Genomic DNA, 23,655 nt, shown 5'->3' on the forward strand with positions numbered 1-23,655 from the left:
GAGCGGCGCCCACGCAGACGAGCTGCGGGCGCAGGCGGCGGCCGCGCAGGCGCAGTGCGCGGCGCTGCAGCAGGCCGCGCGCGACGCCGGCGAGCAGCGCGCGCAGGCGCAGCGCGAGCGGGACGACGCCGCCGCCGCCCTCCAGCAAATGCAACGCGAGCTGCATCAGCACCGGTGCCACTACTTTACTTAATCTCTGCGCAAACTGCTCACTTACCGCCATTTTCTAAACGATTCTAATCGCTTATTTCGATCTATTTCAAAAATAGACCAAACCGAATAAAGATTTTTTAATATATGTTCACAAATGAGTTATTTCGATCGGTTCATGCTCGAGACCGAGACCGGATTGAAGATAAAGATTGGGATTGTTTATTGAAATCTGTGGAATCAAACTGTGCATAGCATTAATAATGAGTAGGTAAGTCAAGTCAAGTAATAGACATTACGCTGCGGACACTGTGTCGTGTGTCGGCAGGTCGGAGAGCGCGTGCGCGGCGGCGGCGCAGGAGAGTCGCGCGGCCGAGCTGGAGGCGCAGCTGCAGGCCGCGTCCGGCACCATCGCGCGGCTCATGCGCGACGTGCAGGCCGAGGCCGACGCGCGCCACCGCCTCGACGCCGCCGCGCGCGCCAAGGACGACGAGCTCGCGCGCCAGGCCGCGCTGCTGCGCGACATGGACGCCGAGCGCGGCCGCCTGCGCGACAAGATCGACGCCATGCAGGCCACCATCGACAACATACAGAAGGAGCTGACGGGCCCCGCGCCTGCGCCCTGCGCCGAGCGGCGACAGCGGCCCGAGCGCCTGCGCGCCGAGCCCGCGCCGCCGCTCGACCGCATGCTCTACAACTTCCTCAGCGACGCCAGCGCCGACGCCGACGGACATGACGTGAGTCCCACGACGACAGTGACCGACAGTGAGAGCAACACTAATTCATTTATTTAGATTACAAGTTGAGTGTGTGTCATTTGTGTTGCAGTCGCCGTTGTCGCTGTCGCAGGTCAAGATCGACTTGAACGCGAAGAGTCGCGCGTTTTTTAAGAATAAGAGGTGCGATGCTAAGCACAAGCGTGCCAAGTGAAGTGCGCGTTACAACACCCACCTGCAGTGGCAAGTCGAGCGGTGCCACTTGCTCGTGTGTCATTTATTTTAATTAGTATGCAATAATTTAATTAATGTCTCATAATTAAATATGTTTTTGTTAAAGCATGAATTATTTAAACACTCCCACCCCGCCCTTGTCATCGGTCTAATAAAATGCATATTATAACAATACAAATCTATATTGAAAAGTACACGAGCAGCAGCAGTAACGAGGAACATGTAGCGGGGCGGCTCGCCGAGTGCTGCGCCACGTCCTGCGACACGCGCGCCGACAGCTCGCTGCGCGGCGCGGGCGCGCGGCGGGCGGGCGAGGAGCGCGCGGGGGGCGCGGCGCTCGCGGGCGCGGGGCGCGGCGGCGGCGCGGACGCGGGCTCGTCGCCGCCGTACTCGGCCGCGTTGTCGCCGTACTCGCCCGCCTTCAAGTACACGCGTGAAGTTCGCGTCGGCGCGCCCTACAACACGCGCCGCGGCGCCGTGCACTAGTGACGCATGCGCATCTACAACTTACTTTACAAAACCCAAAATCGCCAGATGAGCAAGCGAGATCAACTGATCTGTAAATGGTCACATCAAACAAGCGAAGCAACAATCAAAATAAGCGTAAATAATAATATTATTATTAATTATAAAATGTAATTGACTGCCTCGGTAGCGTTGTTGTATTACACTACGACTGCAGCGCTGAGGTCACGGGTTCGACCCGCGGGTCGGCCAGTGATATTGGGTTTTCCTATTCAGTGTGGCCCTGTTGTCTCGAATTTGTGCCCGATATGGCAATATGCTCGCCTTCTATCACATCATGGAAGGGAGTAAGTACCTACACACGGCAGAAAGTGGGTGCACCAATTACACTTCAACCCGCCCCTTCTGAGATAAAAGGCGTCTGTGGGTGTTCTACAAAATCGATTCGATATTTGATAAATCATTGAATACTGTATTTTTCCGAGCAAATGCACCGGTCACCTTGAAGTCAGGTCTGTTTGGTTCGAACTCGGCCGCGGGTCGGACGGACGGCGGGGAGATGGCAGGCGCGGGTGTCGCGGGCGGGCGCGGCGCGGTGCGCGTGGGAGCGGGGGCGGCGCGGCGGGGGGACGCACTCTGCGCCGTACCTCTTGACGGTGTACCTATTTAAAAAAATACTATTTTAATTCCTAATTATTATTATTATCAAAGTCAAATAATACAATTCAATAATACATAAGTACACAAATAACTGTTTTAACCACATTCACGTCCTTTATACAGCTGAATAGGCAGTCCCGGATCTTGAATTTTTTGGAGACGGGGCAAAATCTGGTTAATGCCGCCCCTGACAACCTATATTTTTAACTTTATCATCATCATTAAGTATCATCATTTTACACCCCGCGGGAAATAATTATTTAAGTATGTAATGTTCTGGATGTCTCGCGATTGGCACGGGTTTGTTTACTTAATCTTGGCGATGTCCATCGAGCTACTAACATTCAAGCGGAAATTAAACTTACATTTATTTTTATATGAACGTAACATATAATAAATCAACAAAACTCGTATAACAAACGTTGTTGTTAATCATTTTAGCAATACAAATCCTGCGGGGTTGCTGATGTTTTTAAAATAACCCTGTGTATGAAATACCTAGTAAGTAGGTAGTAAATCGTACCGGTAACATCGGGGGTGCGATGAGGCGCGGCGGGTGGGGCCTCAGTGGAGGCGGCGTCGCTGTAGTCGGGCGCGGCGGGTGCGGGCGGTGCGGCGCGCGCGGGGGGTGCGGCGGACTCGCTCGGCGGCGGCTCGTCCTCCAACAACAACCGCTCCGAGCAGAGGTGTGCGCACTCGCCGCCACTGTCGACAACTTCACACGTCACAATGGCCTGGCCGCCCATAATTTATTTTTATTTTATTTTTTATTTTATTATTAAAGTTGCATCAACTAAGTAACACCATCAAACCTTAACAATAGCATAGATTACAACAGCTTTTTGATCAAATGCTACTTATACAATTATAGATGCAAACGACAATTCAAATTATAAGTAACAAAGCATTATTACAATTAAATAAAATTAAACAAGATCTAAAAATTAAGCTATACTACAACAAATATAAATAAAAAGAAAAAAAAATAATTAAAACGAACAAAAATACACTATTAAATTAAATTAAGCCATAATCTATATAAATTACCTTTTTAACATTGTTTTTAAATCTATAAAGGGGATCAGAAAAGATATCAATATAATAAGGTTTACGAGGATGGACCGATTCATTGTCCTCGTCATTTGCTACGTTAGCGGGTATTATTGACAAATTATGAATTTTGTTATACGCTTTCAGGAGTCTGTTTAATGGAGAATAAAAACCTAAATTAGAACGAGCTTTTATACCCGAGAATGGGTCAAATTTATTACATCTAGGAAGCTGTCTGGGAATGGATATATTTATTTTTGGATAAGAGGTTTGGAACGTCAGAGTGACCGTTAATTAACTTGTGTAAAAATACTGTATCAAGGTACTTCCTGCGATTTTGGAGGCTATTCAATCTAAAGTGTCGCAATCGATCCTGATACGTAGGTAGCTTCTTAGCTAAATTAAATTTAAATGTCATAAACCACAAAAACCTCTTTTGAACACTTTCCAAACGCTTGACGTGGACATCGTAGTGCGGGTTCCAAACAGGGCTGCAATATTCTAAGCAGCTGCGTATCAATGCACAATAAATTGCAATTATAGTTGAGGGACTTTTAAATTCCTTGCAATTACGCATAACAAAACCCAAGCTCTTAAAACCTTTATTTGCCATGTTGTCGTAATGAAAATTAAGCCGAAGTTTACTGTCTAAGATTACTCCTAAATCGCGAACCTGATCTCTCATTGCTATCAGGGTACCATTAATACAATATGAACATAATAAGGAAGATTTCTTTCTAGAAAAACGAACGAAATTTACCAACATAATATTCATGGGCGCCGAAAAGATTATTTATAAGGAGGTGCATTTACACGCTACAGTAGGTACTACATAACATCATTAAATTTATTTAATTTTTTCCACTAGAGTTCGCACGGGTATTTTTATATGCTAAACCATAATAAAACCTCTGTGGTCGAAGATTCCCATTGTCATTTAGTTATTTTTATTGTGATTTGTTCCGGACGTGCACCTCCTTGCACTCCCCTCCCGGCGCCCATGATATTTGTTAACAAAATTGATCTAAATAATGAACCTCATTAGCAATTTTTTGAATGTTGTTGCGAGGCATCGTTCGTACAATAATTATAACAATATATGACCGTGCGCATGCGCGGGGCGTGTGCGCGCAGTGCAGGAAGCGGCGCCAGCGCGGCGCTGCGGCGGCGGCGTGCAGCGCGCCGCAGCGCTCGGCGCGGCCCGGCTCGTGCTCCCACGCCGAGCCGCTCAGCACGCCGCACAGCTTGCCCTCGCACACCACGCCCGCACCCCACTCGCTCTGACATGCCAATAACGAAACATAACTCATCAGAGATGTGCGATACTTTGTTTTAGCCGACTTAAAAACAGGAGGTTCTCAATAGGCATGATGACAGTAAACAAAAATCCCTTAAGTTTTGTATATGTTTAATGAAACCTAAATAGGGGATTACAAAACTCGTATTTATTTTGTTATTATGAGCGAGATTAATAATTATTTTGATAAATAAAATTACAAAATAATGCGATCCGCCATGACATTCTGAACGCCAATCGGAGCAAATGACGTCACGTTCGAGTAAACATATGATTACTCATTACCCATCGACATATACCACGATTTGTTTCGTTTGCAGCACTGGTTAACTCTTAATATAATTAAGTACTATTAAAGTTTGTTTACAGCGACAAGTTTGTTTTATGTGTGTTGTGTAAAATTAAAAGTAAAATAACGTGAATGGAAAAAGGATTTACAAAAGCAAACAGCACCAATTTGCCTAGAATCGACATATTGATAATAATAATAATAATAATAAACGTTTATTATCAAAAGGTAAGTAATATTGACATCACTATACAGCGAGTCTTGAACTAAGCTTAGCTTGTATCTCAAGACTCTTACAATTTTTACTATTTTACCATTATACTTATGTTCTAGGTTGTTGACATGTAACAGTTTATTATAAAGCTGAGCTAAGCTAAGCTTAAAAGCTTGGGTATGCGCGCGCGCGTGTGTGTGTGTGTGTGTGTGTGTGTGTGTGTGCGTGAGTGTGTGTACATGGGCGTAGTTTTTATTCGCATATTATATTATAATGTTTTCAGTTTCGTGGTAAGACATGTGTAAAAAGTTTTTCTTTAGTATTTGAGTGCATTGGGAAGTTGTACAGTTTTTAATGTTAAACAGTTTTGCGACTTTGTTATATGTGTGTGGATGGGAAAAGGCAGGGGCGCGTCGGGCTGTTGCTTGGAGAGTTTCTAGATTCAAACAAAGAGTTTAGTAAATACTTACGTCAAAGTGATCTTCACAAAAATAAAGCTGAGTACCGGGCAATATTCCTTTTAAATCACGCTTTGCAAGTTTAAGCCACTTATATCGTGTTGTTTTATTGTATGGAATTAAAATAAATAACTTGTTAGGTGTTTTTATTGATGTGTTAGTACATTGAAAGACCGCACAACACCTGTACGTTTTGGAATTCATTTTTCTTCTCACTAAATAACTAAATTATATTAAAACCGTATCGTGTTTACATCGCGATTACTCGAATGTGACGTCACAGGCAACGCCATGACACTTTGATGTGTTTTAGCGCGAATTTTAAACTTATAAAATATTATTTTTTTTATATTAAAATCTTTATTTTTAGCAATAATATGATATTTGTTGTAATTAATAAATATTTCCGAACATTATAAAATAGTTTTTAAAAATCTGTCATGCCTATTCGACGTGTATTTTTTATCTATAATATTATCTCAGACTTGTCATTTATTAACCGATTTGGAAAAACATTATTTAATTACATATATTTACTTACTTCCAGATTGGTCACATATAAATATTTTAAGATCAGTTCAGTAGTTTGGGTTTTAAACTAAAATAACTGAAATAAGTATAAATGTTCGAATTAGCGACTTTGGCTTTTCTGTGACTAGTAGGTAGTCTTTTTGCGTTGGGTATGGTTGGATCTGCTTCTTACATAAATATTATTATTTTCAAAACATCACACCTTTTCTCGTTTTAAGGCGTCAGCAGAGATATGATACCTCAGAGCGATAGACGTTCCGTGTGCGCAATACAACTACGCCATCGAGACAGTATTTCTTAAGTTTGTTTTTCTTCTCACTAAATAACTAACTTAATTATATTAAAAACGAATAGTGTTTACACTGCGATAACTCGAATGTGAATTCACAGGCAACGCCATTAAAATTTGATATTGATTATAATATGTGTTATTACACAAAAATAAAAATGAAAAACCATTTGAAAAAAATTTTACCGCGTTCAAAAACCACTAAAACAAAAAAAGGAACATTACCATAACTAGAATACATAAAGGTCCTATATTAAAAAAAAAAATAACGTCACCGACGTAATTACGTCGAATATGGGTCAAGATATTCAAGCGTCATTGAACCTACAAAATGAATTTAAAAAACATCAGCGATTTCATCTCACCGGACACAGCACATCCCCGCGCAAACACAACATGTGGCGGCGCGTGGCGGCGGCGCGCGGCAGTAGCACGGCACATGCGTCGGTGGGCACGAGCGCCTCGTCCACGATGCGCAGGCGCGAGCGCGCGCCGTGGCCGCGCCGCTGCGCGCGCACCACGTGACACGCGCCGGGCGGCCCGCACTCCGCGCCGTTCGTCGCCATGAGGATGGCACGCGCCCCGCCGCCCAGAGCCGCCTCCAGCTCCAGCACCGCCACGTCCGCCTCGCTCAGCGCCGGGCCCTCCGCCGTCTGCGTGGTGCACAATATGCGTACACTACATCATGAACGGTAGACGCTGAAGCGGAGTGCAATGGGAGCGGCGGCACGCACCTCACTTTCGGCGGCGAAGGCGATGCGCGCCACGCGGCGGGAAGAGTGCGGCGCAGCGGCGGGAGGCGCGTGCACCCACAGGTCTGCGGGGGATGCGGCGAGGGGCGCGGGGGACGAGGTGGTCTCAGGAGAGATGCCTCGCGCACATTTGGCCGAGGTGACGGCGGTGCGAAGTGACACTAGCGAAGCGCTACAGCGCCACCCGTCCGCATGCTCCACCACTAGCTGCAACACAATGTTCAAAAAGGGCAGACGACTTCATATACCTTGTTTTATTACAAATATCCATACCATAATGATTTCTTATGTTTACGCGAATGTTAGACATTGAAATAAAAACTATTTATCGGATTTTATCGCGGTTTTTTATATTATTATTTTCTCCCGACGTTTCGAAGACTTTGCAGCCTTCATGGTCACGGGGGAGACTGTCTTCGAAACGTCGGGAGAAAATAATAATATAAAAAACCGCGACAAAATCCGACAAATAGTTTTTATTTAAATATCCACACCGTTTATTGTGAGGTTTTATTTTAAAATATCCTTATTCTAGGCAATAAGACGCTTTTTCCACAAGAGCTTAGTTGGAAATATTATAATCATTGTCAACGCACTGTTGTGTTTCGAACGAAAACTTAATATTGTACTCAGTATGACAGGATAACATGTAATGTGTAATGACTTAGCGTTAAGCAGTAAGCGTGGTTCACCGTGAAGGGCGCAGAGTCTCCGTCGTCGTCGGCGTTGGAGTCGTAGTCAGCGGCGTCGCGTCGGTCGGCGGGCGCGGACTCGGCCGGCTCCGCCGCGCCGCTGCGGCTGTCTGTGCGGACCAGTCGCACGGGATTATTGACATTCAGTGTATACATATAGATATGTACATCTGCGATCGTTTTTAATTTCCGCTTTTGGGTCGGTCGGAGAATGCACTTTGTGTGGATGGCACAAGTGTTCGAGCATGCTTTTTGCGTATCATTTTGAGGTCATTGTTACCATTGTCGTCGGGATGTGCCGCGGCGAGAAACAAAGCGCAACACAACAGCGCTGCCAAGGCACGCCTCATCACGACCGGCGCCCGTCCCTCGGGCTCGGCTCGCGCGACAGCACTCGACACAGCACTTGGCTTTCAGTAGTATTTATAATAAATGCTGTTGTTCTCGCATGTGACATTGTATCACAACACGTGACAGTGTCACTCGCAATTCTTCTTATAGAACGGACGTTAACGTGAAGCGAAGAGGATTTCGCGTAAACGGCCAAATAGGTAAATGTCTAGTAGGTACAGGCAAAGTTCATATTATTACGAAGGCGTTCATATCTTGATCATACCATGGAATTATTATGTATTGGTTCGTAGGTACTCGTCTAGCTCGGTTCCCTTGGTCGTATTCGTGGTAATCTATGATAACATTTGTCTATATTTTTAGGTTGGCTCATTGTATTAATAAATCCTCCTAGCCGAATTTTCGGCCACGGCGGCGAATCGCAACGGAGATCAGCCAAGTACGCAGGAGATATTATAATGCACAAGTGTCTGTGCAATACACAGGTATATACACTCTCTATTCTTTCACTTTCATAATACGGTGAGACGGCGATCCGACATAACCGGAGAGGTATCAGACGCAGGGCCAACGGCTTTACATGCTTTCCGAGGAGAGAAAAGTCCATAAATACATATATAAGACAGTTTAATCAATAAGCAATCGAAAAATAGTAGTTTCAACTTTCAGTTCATAAATTCAATTCAAAGTTTGGACTTTTATAATCTGTTTTACAAATGTGCGAAACGAGTGTCGCCATGACATGACGTCATCAAGGCTGTTAGTAAACTACTTGAAGTGTCAAGATTATTAGAGCAGTGTCAGCATAATTTGCGGGGCCCTTTAGGGCCGGTGCCTGCCTAGGTCTCAATGCCACCGGATCTTGGACCTAGGCACATAGGCAAAGGATGGGAACACCGTAGGTTCTTAGTCAGTAAAAGTCTGACACGCTCTCCCGCCCATCCCAAGGCGGGAGATAGTCAACCAAAGAATATAGTACTCTCTATAGTCAACTGACGATTTACCTAAGTAAAAAAAAAAAAAAAAAAAAAAGTGTCAAGATTATTCTAGAAGTTTACATACATTATAAAAAGTGCCATCTGTTGCCAAATAGCTTTACTATTTCTGAGTAGCAATTTGTTGCTAGTTGTGACCTTAATCAATTTAGGTTATCGATATTTTTATTCTTATGTAACAACAAGGACCTCCAAGAGTCCACTGTTTACTCCAATATCTACAAATTACGAATTTAATTTCCACACTAATAGAACTTAAATAAATAATATCTATACTTAAGTATTATTATAGACTTCTGCTAATATGAACATTCGTTCATAAGAAATGGGTTTGTTTGGTCGATTCACTCACTGTATAGACAAAATTATCTGTAGCATGTCAGTACCACTTAAGCTTTATAGAAACACAAACAAAACCGACTATCGTTGTTTTTACACCTTTTATGTTAATTTAATACTCAGAACAAGAACAAGCATAGAAGGAATCTAAATTACCCTCATATACTTATCCTATTTTTCAAATAGGCCAAAACCTTTGAAAAGAACTAGACAAATATTATGTTGCTAAGGTCGGCTTGCGTACACTTTAAAATAATCAAATGGTTACCTTTGGTCATCTTTTAGTCCATTGAAATGTTACATTTTTTAGGCCTTACCTTGCGTTTTTTAGAGGACGCAATTTTATTTTTTTAAAGTGTAGGGGGGGTCAGTGTAAAGCTAAAACCAAGTTTATGGGGTCGCCACCCTTGTCCCACGGCCGCCATCTTGAAAATAGGGGTTGAAATGGTTTTTACGATGTATCTCTTAAACTATTTATCTGACAAAAAAAATGGATAAGCATTTTTTGTTGCTAATTAAATTCTCTACAACTTTGGTCCAGTAACTTTTGTCGTAGAACTATAAATAAAAAAGTTATAAGCGAAAATGTTAAGAAATTCAATGTTAAGCAATGTCCATTGCAACGTCATCAGAACGTGTGTTTATAAGGGTCATAATACTTTTTTTTTGTACTCTCATTAATACCCAAATACCCAAGGGACCATTAGGGAACAAAAGAACAGCCTGCTATTATTATTATTATTTCTAACCTCTCTTATTGTAAGAATAGCTGATAATATTGTGTTGAAATTGTTCAACTTATATCTTTTAGTTGTGCTACATATTTCTGTACGTGCGGATGTATTGTATTCTGTTTTTAATTGTGAAGACGATTTCGAATGATTTTAGACACAATTTTAACTTTAGTGAAAGCTACTTTTTCTTACTGTACATATTGCGTATTATTGTTATTACGTGAACAATCGAACCGATAATGTTGTTCCTCGTCGCAGCAGCAGCTCCAGTAGTTTATCGTCAGTTTCAGAAGCTCCAGAGCCAGACTTCGATTTTGTGAACAATTGCTTCATCTGTGCCAAAGCGATTCAGGATCCAAGTAATTCGCGTACAAGCCGACAACCGCGGGTTTATGTTGTACGTAATGAGAGTACAAAAAAAAGTATTATGAACCTTATAAACACACGTTTTGATGACGTTGCAATGGGCATTGCTTAACATTGAATTTCTTAACATTTTCGCTTATAACTTTTTTATTTATAGTTCTACGACAAAAAGTTATTGGACCAAAGTTGTAGAGAATTTAATTTGCAACAAAAAATGTTTCTACATTTTTTGTCAGATAAATAGTTTAAGAGATATATCGTAAAAACCATTTCAACCTCTATTTTCAAGATGGCGGCCGTGGGACAAGGGTGGTGACCCCACAAACTTGGTTTTAGCTTTACACTGACCCCCCCTACATTTCAAAAAATTAAATTGCGTCCTCTAAAAAACGCAACCCCAAATGTAACTTTTCAATGGACTATTTATGATGCCGAATTAAAAAGCAAATAAAATGTCAAATGTTCCAATTTTCCAATCTCAAAACAATGACACAAACGCGCCCACACAATTTAGTTACGTTATACTTTAGCGCGTGCTTTTCAAAAGTGGCTTCATGTTGTGTAATATTTTTGTTGTTAATTTTAATAAATACCCAGTGCTGTTTAAGTAAAATATAGCCCTAGGAACAAGCAATGGCCTGCGTTATTGTGGGGTGTAAATCTCATTCTACTCGTAAAGAAAATGAAACTGAAATCATCAGCTTCCATCGGTGAGTAAACAAAAAACCTAATATATTTGCTTAAACCCTGTACATAAGTGCAAAAAGTGTTATTAATTATACTTTATTATGCTGTAGTCATATTATAATCTGCTGTTGGCCATTCGATCCAGTCAGTATTAAGTATTTTTAATTTTTACCAATTTACGTAGTCGTGTTCAATAGTGTTGTGCTGCATAATTTGTTGATAACATAAATAGATGTTAGTATATTGTAGTTTACTATTTTGCATAAATTGCCTTTTACTTTCAATATACGGAGGTGTAGTGGTAAAAGCCACTTGGAAACCGTGCGCGAAGGCTGGGGTCGAGGAAACTATCTGATTTTCATAATGTGTTTCATACAATGTGTTTAATTGCAGATTCCTCACAGATGATGCTATGAGGCAAAAATGGATCATTGCCATAGCTCGTCCCAATTGGCATTGGAAAAAACAGCACCGTGTTTGCTCTAAGCATTTCGACAAAGTTTTATTAACATTGAAATAAGTTATCAAACATAAGTGACATGAATGATACCGCTGTGTTTTAATTTTACTGTCCCATTTTAGTAGCTTCTATCAAATCACACCTCTTGGGTATCTTTTAATCCCTAAGAAAGTCAGAAAAGAACAGAAGGCGTACTGGCTTTCTCCTAGACGAAATTCCGGCCGATTTCTTGTTTGTTACTTACAGCGGTTTCCATTCCTTCCGAAATGTCCAACATTTTCTTAATTTAATAATCTAAGTGCTAAACCATTTTTGTGTGAATGACATTTCGGAAGCCATGGAAACTGCTGTAAATAGCAAATGAAAATTGGACAAAATTTAGTTCGAAGAAAGGCGGTAGTTCTTAGTTTATTGTAATTTAACAGCTTTTTAACGAGTGCTTTTATATACCCAGAATTCTTTTGGTACTTGAATACCAAATCAGGGTTTTGATATCTTTTTATAGCCTTTATCTAAAATAGCAATTTGCAACGGTTTGTAGTTGACTGACCGAAAAGTGTTTATTTTAGCAGGTCTGTGAATTTACCATAGCCGATAGACAAAGCATCTATCGATATCGATAAGACGTCAGAAGGGATCGCAACACAATTAAATTTCTTGCTGTCTAAGACAGAGTACACTCAAATGTCATAGTGTTACTTCTATGTTTGTCATTGTTCTGTGATTTAATATTTACAAAACGAATTTCTGAAATTCAATGTAGGTAATTTTATTTCAGTATGTAAGGGAAACGCCAAGACGTCGTAGACTTTGTCTACAACATAAAACCTAAAAAATACTATAAATTTAATAAAAAAAAATCCACAAGCATTGAATAGACATAAAATATGAGTTATTCGGTTTAATAGCTATTGAATGATACACCCGACAAAGTGTGTTAAATTTATTTGTAGCTTATGAGTTTCATAAATTAGTTTCAATTTTGATATATATATTTTTTTATTAATTACGAAAATCTTAGAAATACCTACTCTCATAAATACTTAATACATATATATGTACGGGTTATTGTTAAATATTATTCAAAGCAAATTATCGATATCTTTAGAAATGTCAATGGTAAATCCTTAAAACTGATGCTATCTACCGTGCAATAGATAAACATTTTTTAATTGATTTTACATTGGAGTTTTGCTATTTCGCGGTAGATGGAGTAACCATCGTACGTTCGCAAAACTTTTTATGAAAATCTTCAGTGTCCGCTCTATATAAACATCTTATAACTCTTTTATAGCAGCTATTTAAATTGTAATAATTTCTTCTTCCTCTATGCACAGCGTTGTCTGCGGTCGTTACCTGAGTAACGTGATGTTTAGTATCACGATGACGTCAGCAACGTGGCCTCTGGCGTTTTCGTTTATTTACGCGGGAGATTTTAAAATTTATTAAAATCTATTTAATGGCAGTTATTGATTTTTTTTTTAATAAAATTTCTAGCGGTATTTTATTACCTTAAGATTAAATTGAGACACATTTAAAAAAAGAGTGCAATACCCTATTACAACTATGCCACCAAGGCAGTTATAGGCTGTCAGTCGGCTCATTATAACCTTATTAATGGTAGTCAAATATATTATAACAAAATTGTATCAGGCAAATAAACGACTGTACATTTTAAATATTGAATAAAAATTAATTTGGGGTCCTTTATCAGAGCAACAAAATTAAAAATAACAGTTTTTTAATGCTGTGAATGACGAGACGAGCTTCCCGTTCGTCTGATGGTAAGCGATACGACTGTACGGAATTGAATGTAGTTTTCACCGATAGCTTGCTAGAGGTATAACTTAAAATATAGGCCTTATATATTTAATCTCGGGAAAATATAAAACGGGACTCTTATCCCAGAATAACTTTTACACGCCGCCAGAGCCGCGAGCAAAAGGTAATAAAAGAAAGTATTTTAATAAAATTTAAAATGAAAACATGATTATATTATGTATTTGTTGCGACTACATAATGTTGTTATTGATTAGTATGTTGCGGGTGGAGCATCTCGTCGCGCAGCTCGTCGCGCGGCTCGTCCCGCAGCTCGTCGCGCAGCGCGTGCAGCCGCAGCTGTCGCTCGAGCAGCACGTCGGCGAGCGCGGCCGCCTCGGCCGGCACCCACGCCGCGCCGCGCACGTACAGCCACTGCACGCGACCACACGTCATGTCAGTCTCGCGTCTGCGCTACAGCTAGTCGGTGAGAGCGAGTGCAGCGCGGGACTCACCTTGTGGTCGGGGTGCGCGTCGAGCGCGGCGAGCAGCGCGCGGTGTGCGCGGGCGGCGCTCGAGCCCCGCGCGGCGCACTCGAGCGCGGCGGCGGCCAGCAGCGCGCCGCCCGCGCCCCGCCGCGCCGCGCGCACGCACGCGCCGTGCGCGCGCTCCGCCTCTATACACAATACCACCATGAATATTATAATCGTTATTTGCTGCGGAGCCCGTGGATGGTATCGATGCATCACACGTGGCTTTTATGGCGGCGGTGTTCTTTTTAATAAAATATGTACGTTGTATAAATTATAAAACAGAAGAAATCATTGAAATCTGATGAAAAGCCACAAGTTATAAAATTTGGTAGTAGGGGTGAGTGACAAAAAACAGAAAAGACACGAAATATTTGCATGTGACGTCAGAGGGCATTACGGTGCGTGTGAAATAAAGAGATGAAGCGATATCCCTACTCCATGCCCCCTACTGTACGTAACATCATTTGAAATTTGAATTACTGCCTCATTTCTTATTTAATTTTAATCCTGTTTTTGTTCACAGGATTTATTTCTTGTACTAATTGCTGTTACATACTAAAAAATGCACAAAAACAAACATAGTCAAATCCCTATTATCAATGAATAATTGTTCATTCATGTGTTGCGACTTGCGTCACATTCGATTACATCATTAGCCAATACAAAACTAGGCGATTTCATGGTTGCACCTCGCGCGCGTCTTGACGATGTTCGCCGCATGTACCGCTACATGCTAGAGGCGGCTAACGGTTGGCCACCGCTACTCTTCACACCTCGTATCTTTAAAAACATCGTATATTGCCATATATTCATGTTTACAGGTATGTGGTGCTGGGCTACTTCACTATCCGTCGCATTGTAAACGGAAAAAAAATATCCGATAGCGACGTAACCGATTTGCGACGCGCCGCGTCTCCTTAAACGAGGCCTAGTAATGTGAACATGCGCGTGCGCCCGCATGTTTGTGTGTATATTGACCTTATCAAATAGCTTTCGCCTTGTAAAACAACCAAGCGGAGAGATGAACAGTTAGAATGTAGCACTGACCGCGCGGCGCCCAGTCGGCAGCGGTCGCACGCAGTAGAGCAGGCAGCGCCTGCGCCAGCGCCGCCGCGTGCGAGCGCGCCTCGCCCGCACATGCGCGCGCCGCGACGCCCGCCGCGCCGCGCCTCCACAGCGGCGCTCCCGCTGCGCCTGCGCACCATATTCACAATACATCTAACATTCTATTTTGGTAAAAGTTTTGTTTGTTATTCATTTCAGTTTGTATATATATGTATGCGTCTTATGTTTCTTGCAAATAAATTTAATTTCTTTTCTTTCTTTTTTCTCTAACCTAAGCAGAAAATATAATTATATGCATCATTACGAAAATAAATATTATACGATTTCAAAGAATCTTGTACATTAATAATAATTGAACTTTTTCTTTGGTACCTAAAGCCAGTAATGCGTTGTGTGGAAACAAGTCGGCGAACTCGCTGACGTCACTCGCGAGCCGACAGTCGCGCGATGTCATCAGTGCGCACGCGCTCTGCTCGTAGTACCGGAGGGCCTCGGCGTGGTTCTGTGCATAGAACATGTGATATGCCTATTCTTGTCTTTAGTCTTTTTTGCATGAGCATTACGTATTTAAACTTATCATGTTCATAATATATACTGCTGACCGGATTACTGGTTGAATAGACTCAGACAGAATAAAAAACAGGTGTTTTTTTTATTAATTTAGCATCAGAAGTTTCCTATGTAAATAAATAGGGTAATGGTTAAAATGTGTAGAGTGTGTGTGACGAGTATAGCCAGCGGTGCGTGCTCACCGGAGCGGCGCGGGCGGCGCGCGCGGCGGGCGGCAGCAGGCGCGCGAGGTGTGCGCGGCGCGCCGGGCTCGCCAGCGCCGCGCGCGCGCCGCCCCACTCGCCCGCACCCACACCCAGCGCGCCGCACGCGCTCCACACACTGCCGCCGCGCTCCGCTCTCTCCGTATTGTCGTCCGCATTAAACCGCGCCTCCAGATCTGCGCAACGCTCCTCGCACTACAACATACACCATCAAGCACTATAATATTATTTATTCAAAATTTTAATAACAAACTAACTTTTTCTTGTTTCTTTATTCATATATTGTAAGCACCAAAATTGAATTGTCATCACCGCGGTAATAGGTACGTACGTGCATCAGTGCAGCGTGCAGCAGCGGCTCGTCGGGTCGCGCCCCCGCCGCCAGAACCCCCTCGTCGGGCAGCGCGCGGCCCAGCACCGCGCACGGCACCGCCCACGCGCCCACCGCCGAGCCGCCCACCTCCGAGCACACCTCGCGTAACACCCTACAAACCGACACTGATTGAGTACAAACAAACTCCACGGAGCTCGGCCGCGACGGGCGAGCCTGGCGGCCTACGTACCTGGCGACATACAGCCGGTGCGTGGCGGGGCAGTGCGCGTCGGCGAGCGCGGCGCGCAGCGCGTGCAGGGCGGCGGGCACGGCGCGCGCCGGCTGCAGCACCGCCTCGAGCCGCGCGAACTGCGCGTACGGCAGCGGCGAGTCGGCTGCGAAACGCTTCAACGCGCCGCGGGCCTCCGCGCGCAGCCGCCGCGCCTCCGCCTCACCCGCCGCGCCTGCGCCCGAGCCGCGCTCCAGCAGCAGCGCCAGCGCGTGCAGCCAGCGCAGGCGCCAGCACAGCAACGCCACGCGCCGCGCACCACGCATCCACGCACAAGACGCCTCCCACAGCGATGTCACCCATCCCAGGTACCCTGCCAGGTAACAGTGACGTCATTATAAATATTCGCCACAAAAAAAAAAACAGCAACATCATACACAAATAATTCTAATAAAAAAATATTTTTGTGTAAACACAATATAACTTATTCAAATCTGCAAAATGTTTGCATCATCAAAAAAACAAGCCACTAATTTCATTTCCTAATTATATAAAAAAGAAAATTAATCTGGTTTTCCTGGTAGTCTCAAAAGTATATTTACCATTTTCATCAGTGAAGTAATGAGGTGGGTCCAGAAAATGTGCGAGTAAGGAGCGCGCCACAGCCGGCGACCCTGCTGCGGCCGGATGCGCAGGCGCCAGCCGCCGGCTTGCGCGCAGCAGCGGCAGCAGCGCCTCCGCCTCCGCGCACCACCACGCGCCCCCCACCTCTTCTTCCGTCAGCCCCGCCGCACCGCACGCGCGCGCCACGTACTCCGTCTGCGGTAGCAGCGGTACCTGCGACACACCGACGTGAGCATCAAGAGTGCACACTGCACACCACACACCGCGGTGTCCAGAGCGGCGGTCACCTTGGCGAGGCGCAGCAGATTCACGCATAAGAGGAAGGCGGCGTCGTCGTCGGCGACCGGCAGCAGCAAGTCGGCCACGTCGGCGGGCAGTGGACAGCGCTGCGGGTCAGGGTCGCGCCGCGGGTCGGCGGCGGGGCGCCAGTGCGCGGCGGCGCGCGCGCGCTCCACGCGCACCCACACGGCCGACAGCGGCAGCCCGCTGCGCGCGGCCTGCAACACGCGCGGAGCGTCAGGCGCCGCCCGCCGGCCGAGTGCGCGGGCGCGTGCAGTGCGGCACCTTGTCCTCGGCGGCGAGCAGCGCGTCGTCGGCGGCGCGCAGGCGCGCGAGGTCGGGCGGCGGCGGGAAGGCGGCCGGCGGGTAGTTCATGGCGGCCACCAGCTCTATGAGCAGGACGAGTTGTTCCCACAGCCCGGCCGCCCGCAACGTAGCTCCTGATTCACGAAGACGATTCATTTATATTAATTTGTGATGAGATTATTTTCTCCAACCAAAAGCATAAAAAATGAACAGTTCGTACATTTGAATAACGTTATATGATGTTAGAGTGCGTAGAGATAAATCCGTTTATTTAAATTGTAATGTTGTTAAGTTAATAGCGGCAATTTCTCTGTTTAAGTCTGCGGTTGGAGTTGCACTGAGTGTTTATTATTGTTAAATATATTGTATATTGTCATTTTCGCGTGCGTTGTATCGTACGTCACGCCGCGTTAGCAAAACCGTGTCTACAGTTATCTCGAATACTCCTCACAGGCTTGGATCGAAACTACAATGTTTATGTATACTTGAGAATATAAAAAAATTACTATTATTTAATTACTATCCGATTTACTAGATATGTGTAATCGATTACTACTGAATTACTAACGAGGAAATAATATAACATTTCTTTCTTTTTTACACTGCATAATGACCTCACTGCTCTTGATGGTAAGTGGAGTGAGGTCCAATAGAATGTCGACTGAGAGATGATTACCCCCCGGGTGTCGTTACAGTTATGTCGGCCTGTTGGAGCCGGATATACATAAGCTGATCTCGGAACGCGACACACTTCTTGGACTCCTATGGTGGGTTTTAACACCTTGTGTAATGTCTATGGTGGTTGTTATTCGGGCGGATATAAAATATATGCTACATACAGCATTAGTATACTTAGTCGTATTTATAACATTACTATTAAAATATGAATTGAATGGGACAGAATATAAGATTGAGCTGTCGCAGTGATCAAATTTGCTATAGCCATCGCACCACAAAGTGCTGAAAGCGTTGGAGCAGGGAGTGGGTGTGGGGTGCGCACCGTGAATGTACAGCAAGTGCGGGTAGGCATGCGGCGCATGCGCGAGCCGCGGCAGCGCAGCCGCCGCCAGCGCCGGCGCCCGCGTCCCCGCCGCGCCCAGCGCCGCCGCCAGCCGCGCCCACGCCGCGCACGCCTGCGCCGCGCCCTGCGCTGCGGACAACACCACGTGATCTCGCACCGCGCACCGCTACGGGCTGTGTCGCGTGCTCACCCGCGGCGAGCTCGGCGCGTGCTCACCCGCGGCGAGCTCGTCGCGCAGCAGCGCCAGGTGCGTGTCGCGCGGCAGGTGCGCGGCGCGCAGGCGCTGCAGCGTGCAGGCGAGCGCGCCGCCGCACGCGCCGCGCCCCGCGGCCGCCGCCGCCTCCTCCGCCGCACGCAGCGCCGCCTCGCCGTCACACCACTGCTCCTGTCACGAGTGTATTCAAATACATTATTATTATGAACTTTCAGTACATTGTTATCACACTCAAGTAAGCCGAATAAAATATACAACTAATAAACCGAACGATGTTAAAAATAGAATAGGACAGTAGGTCCCGAACTTTTAAATTTGGGACTCGCTTCTTGACTGTCATTAAAAAAATTATGTACCATTAACTACCTATACGAATTAAATGCCGTTTAAATACGAAGAGAATACTGTTTCAAAATGTTTTAATACATATTCAATTCAATACAGCAGTAGTGCTAATTCGATATGAATATTTATTCTCAGTCTCGTGGCCATCTAGCGGTTAGTCCGTTCATTTGATATATCGTCCCGTCTTTGAAAGACCTTCTAAAGGTCCCAGTAAACATTGGGCCATGTAAGGCCGCGTGCCACAAAAGGTGACACCATCGTGCATGGCTTATTGCTGCCTGGAGAAACACTTAGGGTGGACATCGAGATTATTATTGATTAACTTAACAATTAGTCACAACTCACATATTTTAAAAAATTTGTATTTTACACTTCATACAAAAATAATAATCTGAATGCAAACACTCGAGAGTAAGGTTCCAAATGACAATGCGCCACAAACCTGAAAGTCTATATACTGCAGCCACAAGTCCTGGTCGGCGGGGTGGTCGGCCAGCATGCGGCGGTAGGCGGCGGCGCGCTCGTGCAGCTCGCGGTGCGCGGGTGCGTCCGCGACCGGCGTGTGGTAGTAACGCCGAGCCATACTCCGCCCCACACGACTCGCCCCGCCGCCGCAGCCCCATGGATTCGCTGACAAAGTATACCTGCTCATGATAGGTTATTTTGTTAATTATTCCTTTCCTAGCCGAATTACAGCCACGACGGCAAATATCAACGGAGATTAGCTAGGTACGCAGGAGATATTATAGTGCACAAGTGTGTGCGCAATACATAGCGGCACTCTCTATTTCTTCCCTCTCATAGTCTGGTGAGACAGCAATCTGACTTCACTGGAGATAGATCAGACGCAGGATTTTACGTGTTTTCCAAGGCACGAGCGGTATACCATCGTCAACATCCTGATTCTGAACTGCAACTGAGTAATTTTTAAGATGGGTAGGGGTAGGGAAACCCACTCACAATTGCCAGGACCACAATGCCATACTCATAAAATATATGCATTACAACTTCGCCCCTGCCGTAGTCGAAGTTATTTTTCTGTATCTATACTATTATATAAAGCTGAAGAGTTTGTTTGTTTGTTTGAACGCGCTAATATCAGGAACTACCGGATCAAACTGAAACATTCTTTTTCTGTTTGCCCTTTGTTCGTGGAGTGCTATAGGCTATATATCATCACACTATGACCAATAGGAGCGGAGCAATATTGAAACATGTTGCAAAACGGGGAAAATTTATTAGTTTTGAGAGCTTCTGTTGTGTGGGCTACATAACGGTTAAAGTTCGGGATCGGAAACGGGATTGTTCCTTTTAAAAAGTTCTACAAAAATATATTATAAAACCAAGTCCCCTCGCTGCATCTGTCTGCCTGAATGTATTAAACTTAAAAACTACCCAACATATTAAGATGAAATTTTGTATAACGCGGACGGAGCCGCGGGCATAAGCTAGTACATAATACAATGGTATAGACAAAGTAAAAGTACATCCTCTAAAATCATTATGAACCATTGAATATCCAAAGGAATAATGTTGAATTCAATAAAGCAAATCATGGACATCGCAAAGGGGGAGCATGGACTGGCAGCTGGGGGGTGCAGCCTAGAGATTCTAAAGAGTGTTTAACTGGACTTGCTTAATTGATCATTCCCATACTTTCAATTATGCTCTGCTCTATGTTATTGTTAAAGCAGGAGAGAGAGAGAGTGAAAAATTGTTTCTTTGTGTTACTCTTTAGTCACCTAATTTCGTTTTTGTTACTTATTTTTTAATGAACAGACTCACTGGGTTCAGTAGTTGATATATTATATCTATAGAATTATAGATATTCTAATGGACGCATTGAGTATGCAAACCCTCATTATAAGTCAACTAATACTATATTGCACTCATGCAACTATTATTGCAAATATTATAGGGAGATACACAAATTCTTTAGGATTTTTTCTATTTTTGCAACTAACAAAGTGACCATTGGATTACATAGTCAGAAATTAATTGAACACTAAAATATAGACTAGCTCATAAGTAGGAAACTGGAATGGACACTACCAAGTAACAATTAAAGTGACACTTCTTTTCATACTCCAACTGTCCTCCTCCTGGCCATGCACACATTTTATGTATGATTTTCACCAGCATATTGCTAAAAACATTATGTCACTGAAATAAATGTTCAAACCTGAAACTCTCCTTCATACATATTGAGGTTAGAAATTTTCTATTTAGTTTTGTTTTTAACAAAAAAATAATTGGCAAAAATTAAGACTGATGGATTTATAATTACGGAGCATAAAGTTAACAATTACCATTACTTTTGACCTCAGAATCCAGTTACAAGATTCAACATTTTAACTATTTACAGTATTAAGAGTTATTGTACTACTCACTGTGGTCTGCCGGGGTAATACAAAGTGGAGACACGCAAGTTGCCACAGTCCAGTTTAGTGTCCCAGTAGAAGTATTCCTGGTGCGAGTTCTGGCGGGAGAGCGCGGGCCGAACGGGTCGCTCGTCGTCGGTGCCGCTGTCGCTCGCCAACAGAATCATCTCCCGACCCGGGGAGACCTCGGACGGCTCCGAAGTCTTGCCTGCACAACTAACACGTTAGATATGATCTGCTATCTGAAATGATAATGATAGTATGGATCTTAATCCTGAAATTACCGACTTACCTTCTTCAACTATTTCAATGTCTGTAACATCTTGAGCATAGGCAGGAAACAACGCCATCATTAATTCAACTCTTTTACTCCAGTACTTAATTTTATTTGTATTGGAATCAATGCCACTTTATAGGCAACAAATTAATTCATCATGTAAACAAAAATTATTTTGTTATTTTAATTATGCACATACAGTAGACAGGAGACGACAATTATTGACAGTAGATTTTTACGAGTAAATGTAATTTGACATAAGAAGTGTTGCCAGACGTACAGGAATTTCGGTTTTTTATTGGACGGCAATCTAAATAATATAATATATTTAGAAAGAATGCTTTAAAATAAATAATTTATTAGAACTTTCATTTTGAGATCCTTTTAAAGACATAAACCGATATTTTTAACACAATATATTTGAGTAGCAACAGGTGTGAACGCAATGATAGGTCAAGTGTACTAAGAAGGGAACGTAGAGATAAACCATATTATACTTCCTTTTTTTCAACGCGTTTGTAGCTTTTAGTATCTATCTAGACATATTGTTAGATTGGATTTGAGATTATTTGATATATCATGATTCGTGTCAACCGCTCAGTCAGTGCTAACACTAGCACACTAAAATTCAGTAAACGTAGAGTAGCAAAATAAGATTTTACTACTCTACGCATGTAACGTACTAAGGCACTTTTTATTCATAGAATTATCAAGTAGATACTGCCTTTTTACTTTCGAATTTTTACCTCCATGAAAAGAACCAATACATTGCTTGAAGCGGGCTTCAAGCTCGTGAGAGTATTATTGCTCTCTGCTCAAGCTGTCAAGTCAATTGTCATTTTAGTTTTATTATTATCACTAGTCAAAAAAAGATAACCTGCAATTTACAACTGGTGCAGTTTTGTTTAGAATATTGTGTTTTAATCATATCATATATTTATATTCTTGAAATAAATAGGATTACTTTTAGTAAACTCACGTTATAACAACAAGCCATGGCAAAATCAGCACCGAAAAGTAAAAAGTCCAACGAAGAGATTTTTGCAGGTTTTCAAACACTGCGTGCGGAACAGCGACAGCTCGGAAGTAAGATTTCGGAGCTGCAGATGGATCTAAATGAACACAAGTGAGTGCGCTAATGACACATGTGGTAGCTCTCAGTCCCAGACCGTGGCGAGCCGGGAGTGAGTGGAAGTTATAGGTATTGTATGTCGACAGAATCGTGATTGAGACGCTGCGCGGCGTGGAGGCGACGCGCAAGTGTTTCCGCATGGTGGGCGGCGTGTTGGTGGAGCGCACGGTGGCGGACGTGCTCCCCGAGCTGGAGACCAACTGCGAGCAGCTGCCGCGCGCCATCCGCACGCTCGAGGAACAGCTGTCCAAGAAGGGCGAGGAGATCAACGCGTACATCGAGTGCCACGACATCCGCATCCAGCGCACGGACCGCCCGCCCGCCGAGGAGGCCGCGCAGCAGCCCGCCAAGTCCAATGTGCTCGTCACCAGCGGTTGATATTCTGTTCATACACATGTCTACATGTCATTCAGATGGGGCCGTGCAGATTCGCATGAGTGTTTTCTGAACTGTTTCAGACTTTAATAATTGTCAACATTAAATGCTGGAAGTAATTTTATGTACTAACATAATTAAGAGATAAAATGATTAGTTCTGTAATGCATTTTAGGATTCTCGCCACTGAGGTACTATACATTGCTTTGCAGATATAATAAAACCATTGATAATTCAAAAAAATATATTTATTGTAAGTTTTGTAAAAATAATACATAGTCTTATAAAATATAAAATTTGC

General features: G+C 43.7%; 3 protein-coding genes and 1 non-coding gene across 4 annotated transcripts; 2 read left to right on the top strand and 2 right to left on the bottom strand.

Annotated features, from left to right (window-relative positions):
* The first annotated feature begins 101 nt into the window (after positions 1-101).
* Positions 102-1,205, top strand: LOC119189818. Its single transcript, XM_037440456.1, has 2 exons — positions 102-887; positions 979-1,205. Exons 1-2 carry the CDS (start codon positions 573-575, stop codon positions 1,078-1,080), a joined length of 417 nt encoding a protein of 138 aa, XP_037296353.1. The 5' UTR covers positions 102-572; the 3' UTR covers positions 1,081-1,205.
* A 74-nt stretch (positions 1,206-1,279) lies between these two features.
* On the bottom strand, positions 1,280-9,124 carry LOC115441487 (transcription initiation factor TFIID subunit 4). Its single transcript, XM_037440375.1, has 8 exons — positions 8,078-9,124; positions 7,798-7,907; positions 7,088-7,312; positions 6,719-7,006; positions 4,380-4,555; positions 2,749-2,930; positions 2,067-2,227; positions 1,280-1,555 (listed from the first exon to the last, which is right to left on the bottom strand). Exons 1-8 carry the CDS (start codon positions 8,145-8,147, stop codon positions 1,280-1,282), a joined length of 1,488 nt encoding a protein of 495 aa, XP_037296272.1. The 5' UTR covers positions 8,148-9,124.
* Positions 9,125-13,690: 4,566 nt separating this feature from the next.
* Positions 13,691-22,115, bottom strand: LOC115441476. Its single transcript, XR_005112634.1, has 14 exons — positions 21,863-22,115; positions 21,580-21,778; positions 19,632-19,833; positions 18,610-19,015; positions 17,589-17,743; positions 17,312-17,521; positions 17,003-17,237; positions 16,422-16,773; positions 16,190-16,343; positions 15,838-16,053; positions 15,458-15,587; positions 15,006-15,214; positions 14,003-14,095; positions 13,691-13,922 (listed from the first exon to the last, which is right to left on the bottom strand). It is a non-coding gene; the product is annotated as an uncharacterized LOC115441476 (transcript).
* A 575-nt stretch (positions 22,116-22,690) lies between these two features.
* On the top strand, positions 22,691-23,650 carry LOC115440425 (prefoldin subunit 2). Its single transcript, XM_030164715.2, has 2 exons — positions 22,691-22,973; positions 23,066-23,650. The coding sequence occupies exons 1-2, from the start codon at positions 22,843-22,845 to the stop codon at positions 23,355-23,357; spliced, it is 423 nt and encodes a 140-aa protein (XP_030020575.1). The 5' UTR covers positions 22,691-22,842; the 3' UTR covers positions 23,358-23,650.
* Positions 23,651-23,655: the final 5 nt, after the last annotated feature.

Source organism: Manduca sexta, chromosome 19 (assembly GCF_014839805.1).
Source record: "Manduca sexta isolate Smith_Timp_Sample1 chromosome 19, JHU_Msex_v1.0, whole genome shotgun sequence".
Classification (NCBI taxonomy): domain Eukaryota; kingdom Metazoa; phylum Arthropoda; class Insecta; order Lepidoptera; family Sphingidae; genus Manduca; species Manduca sexta.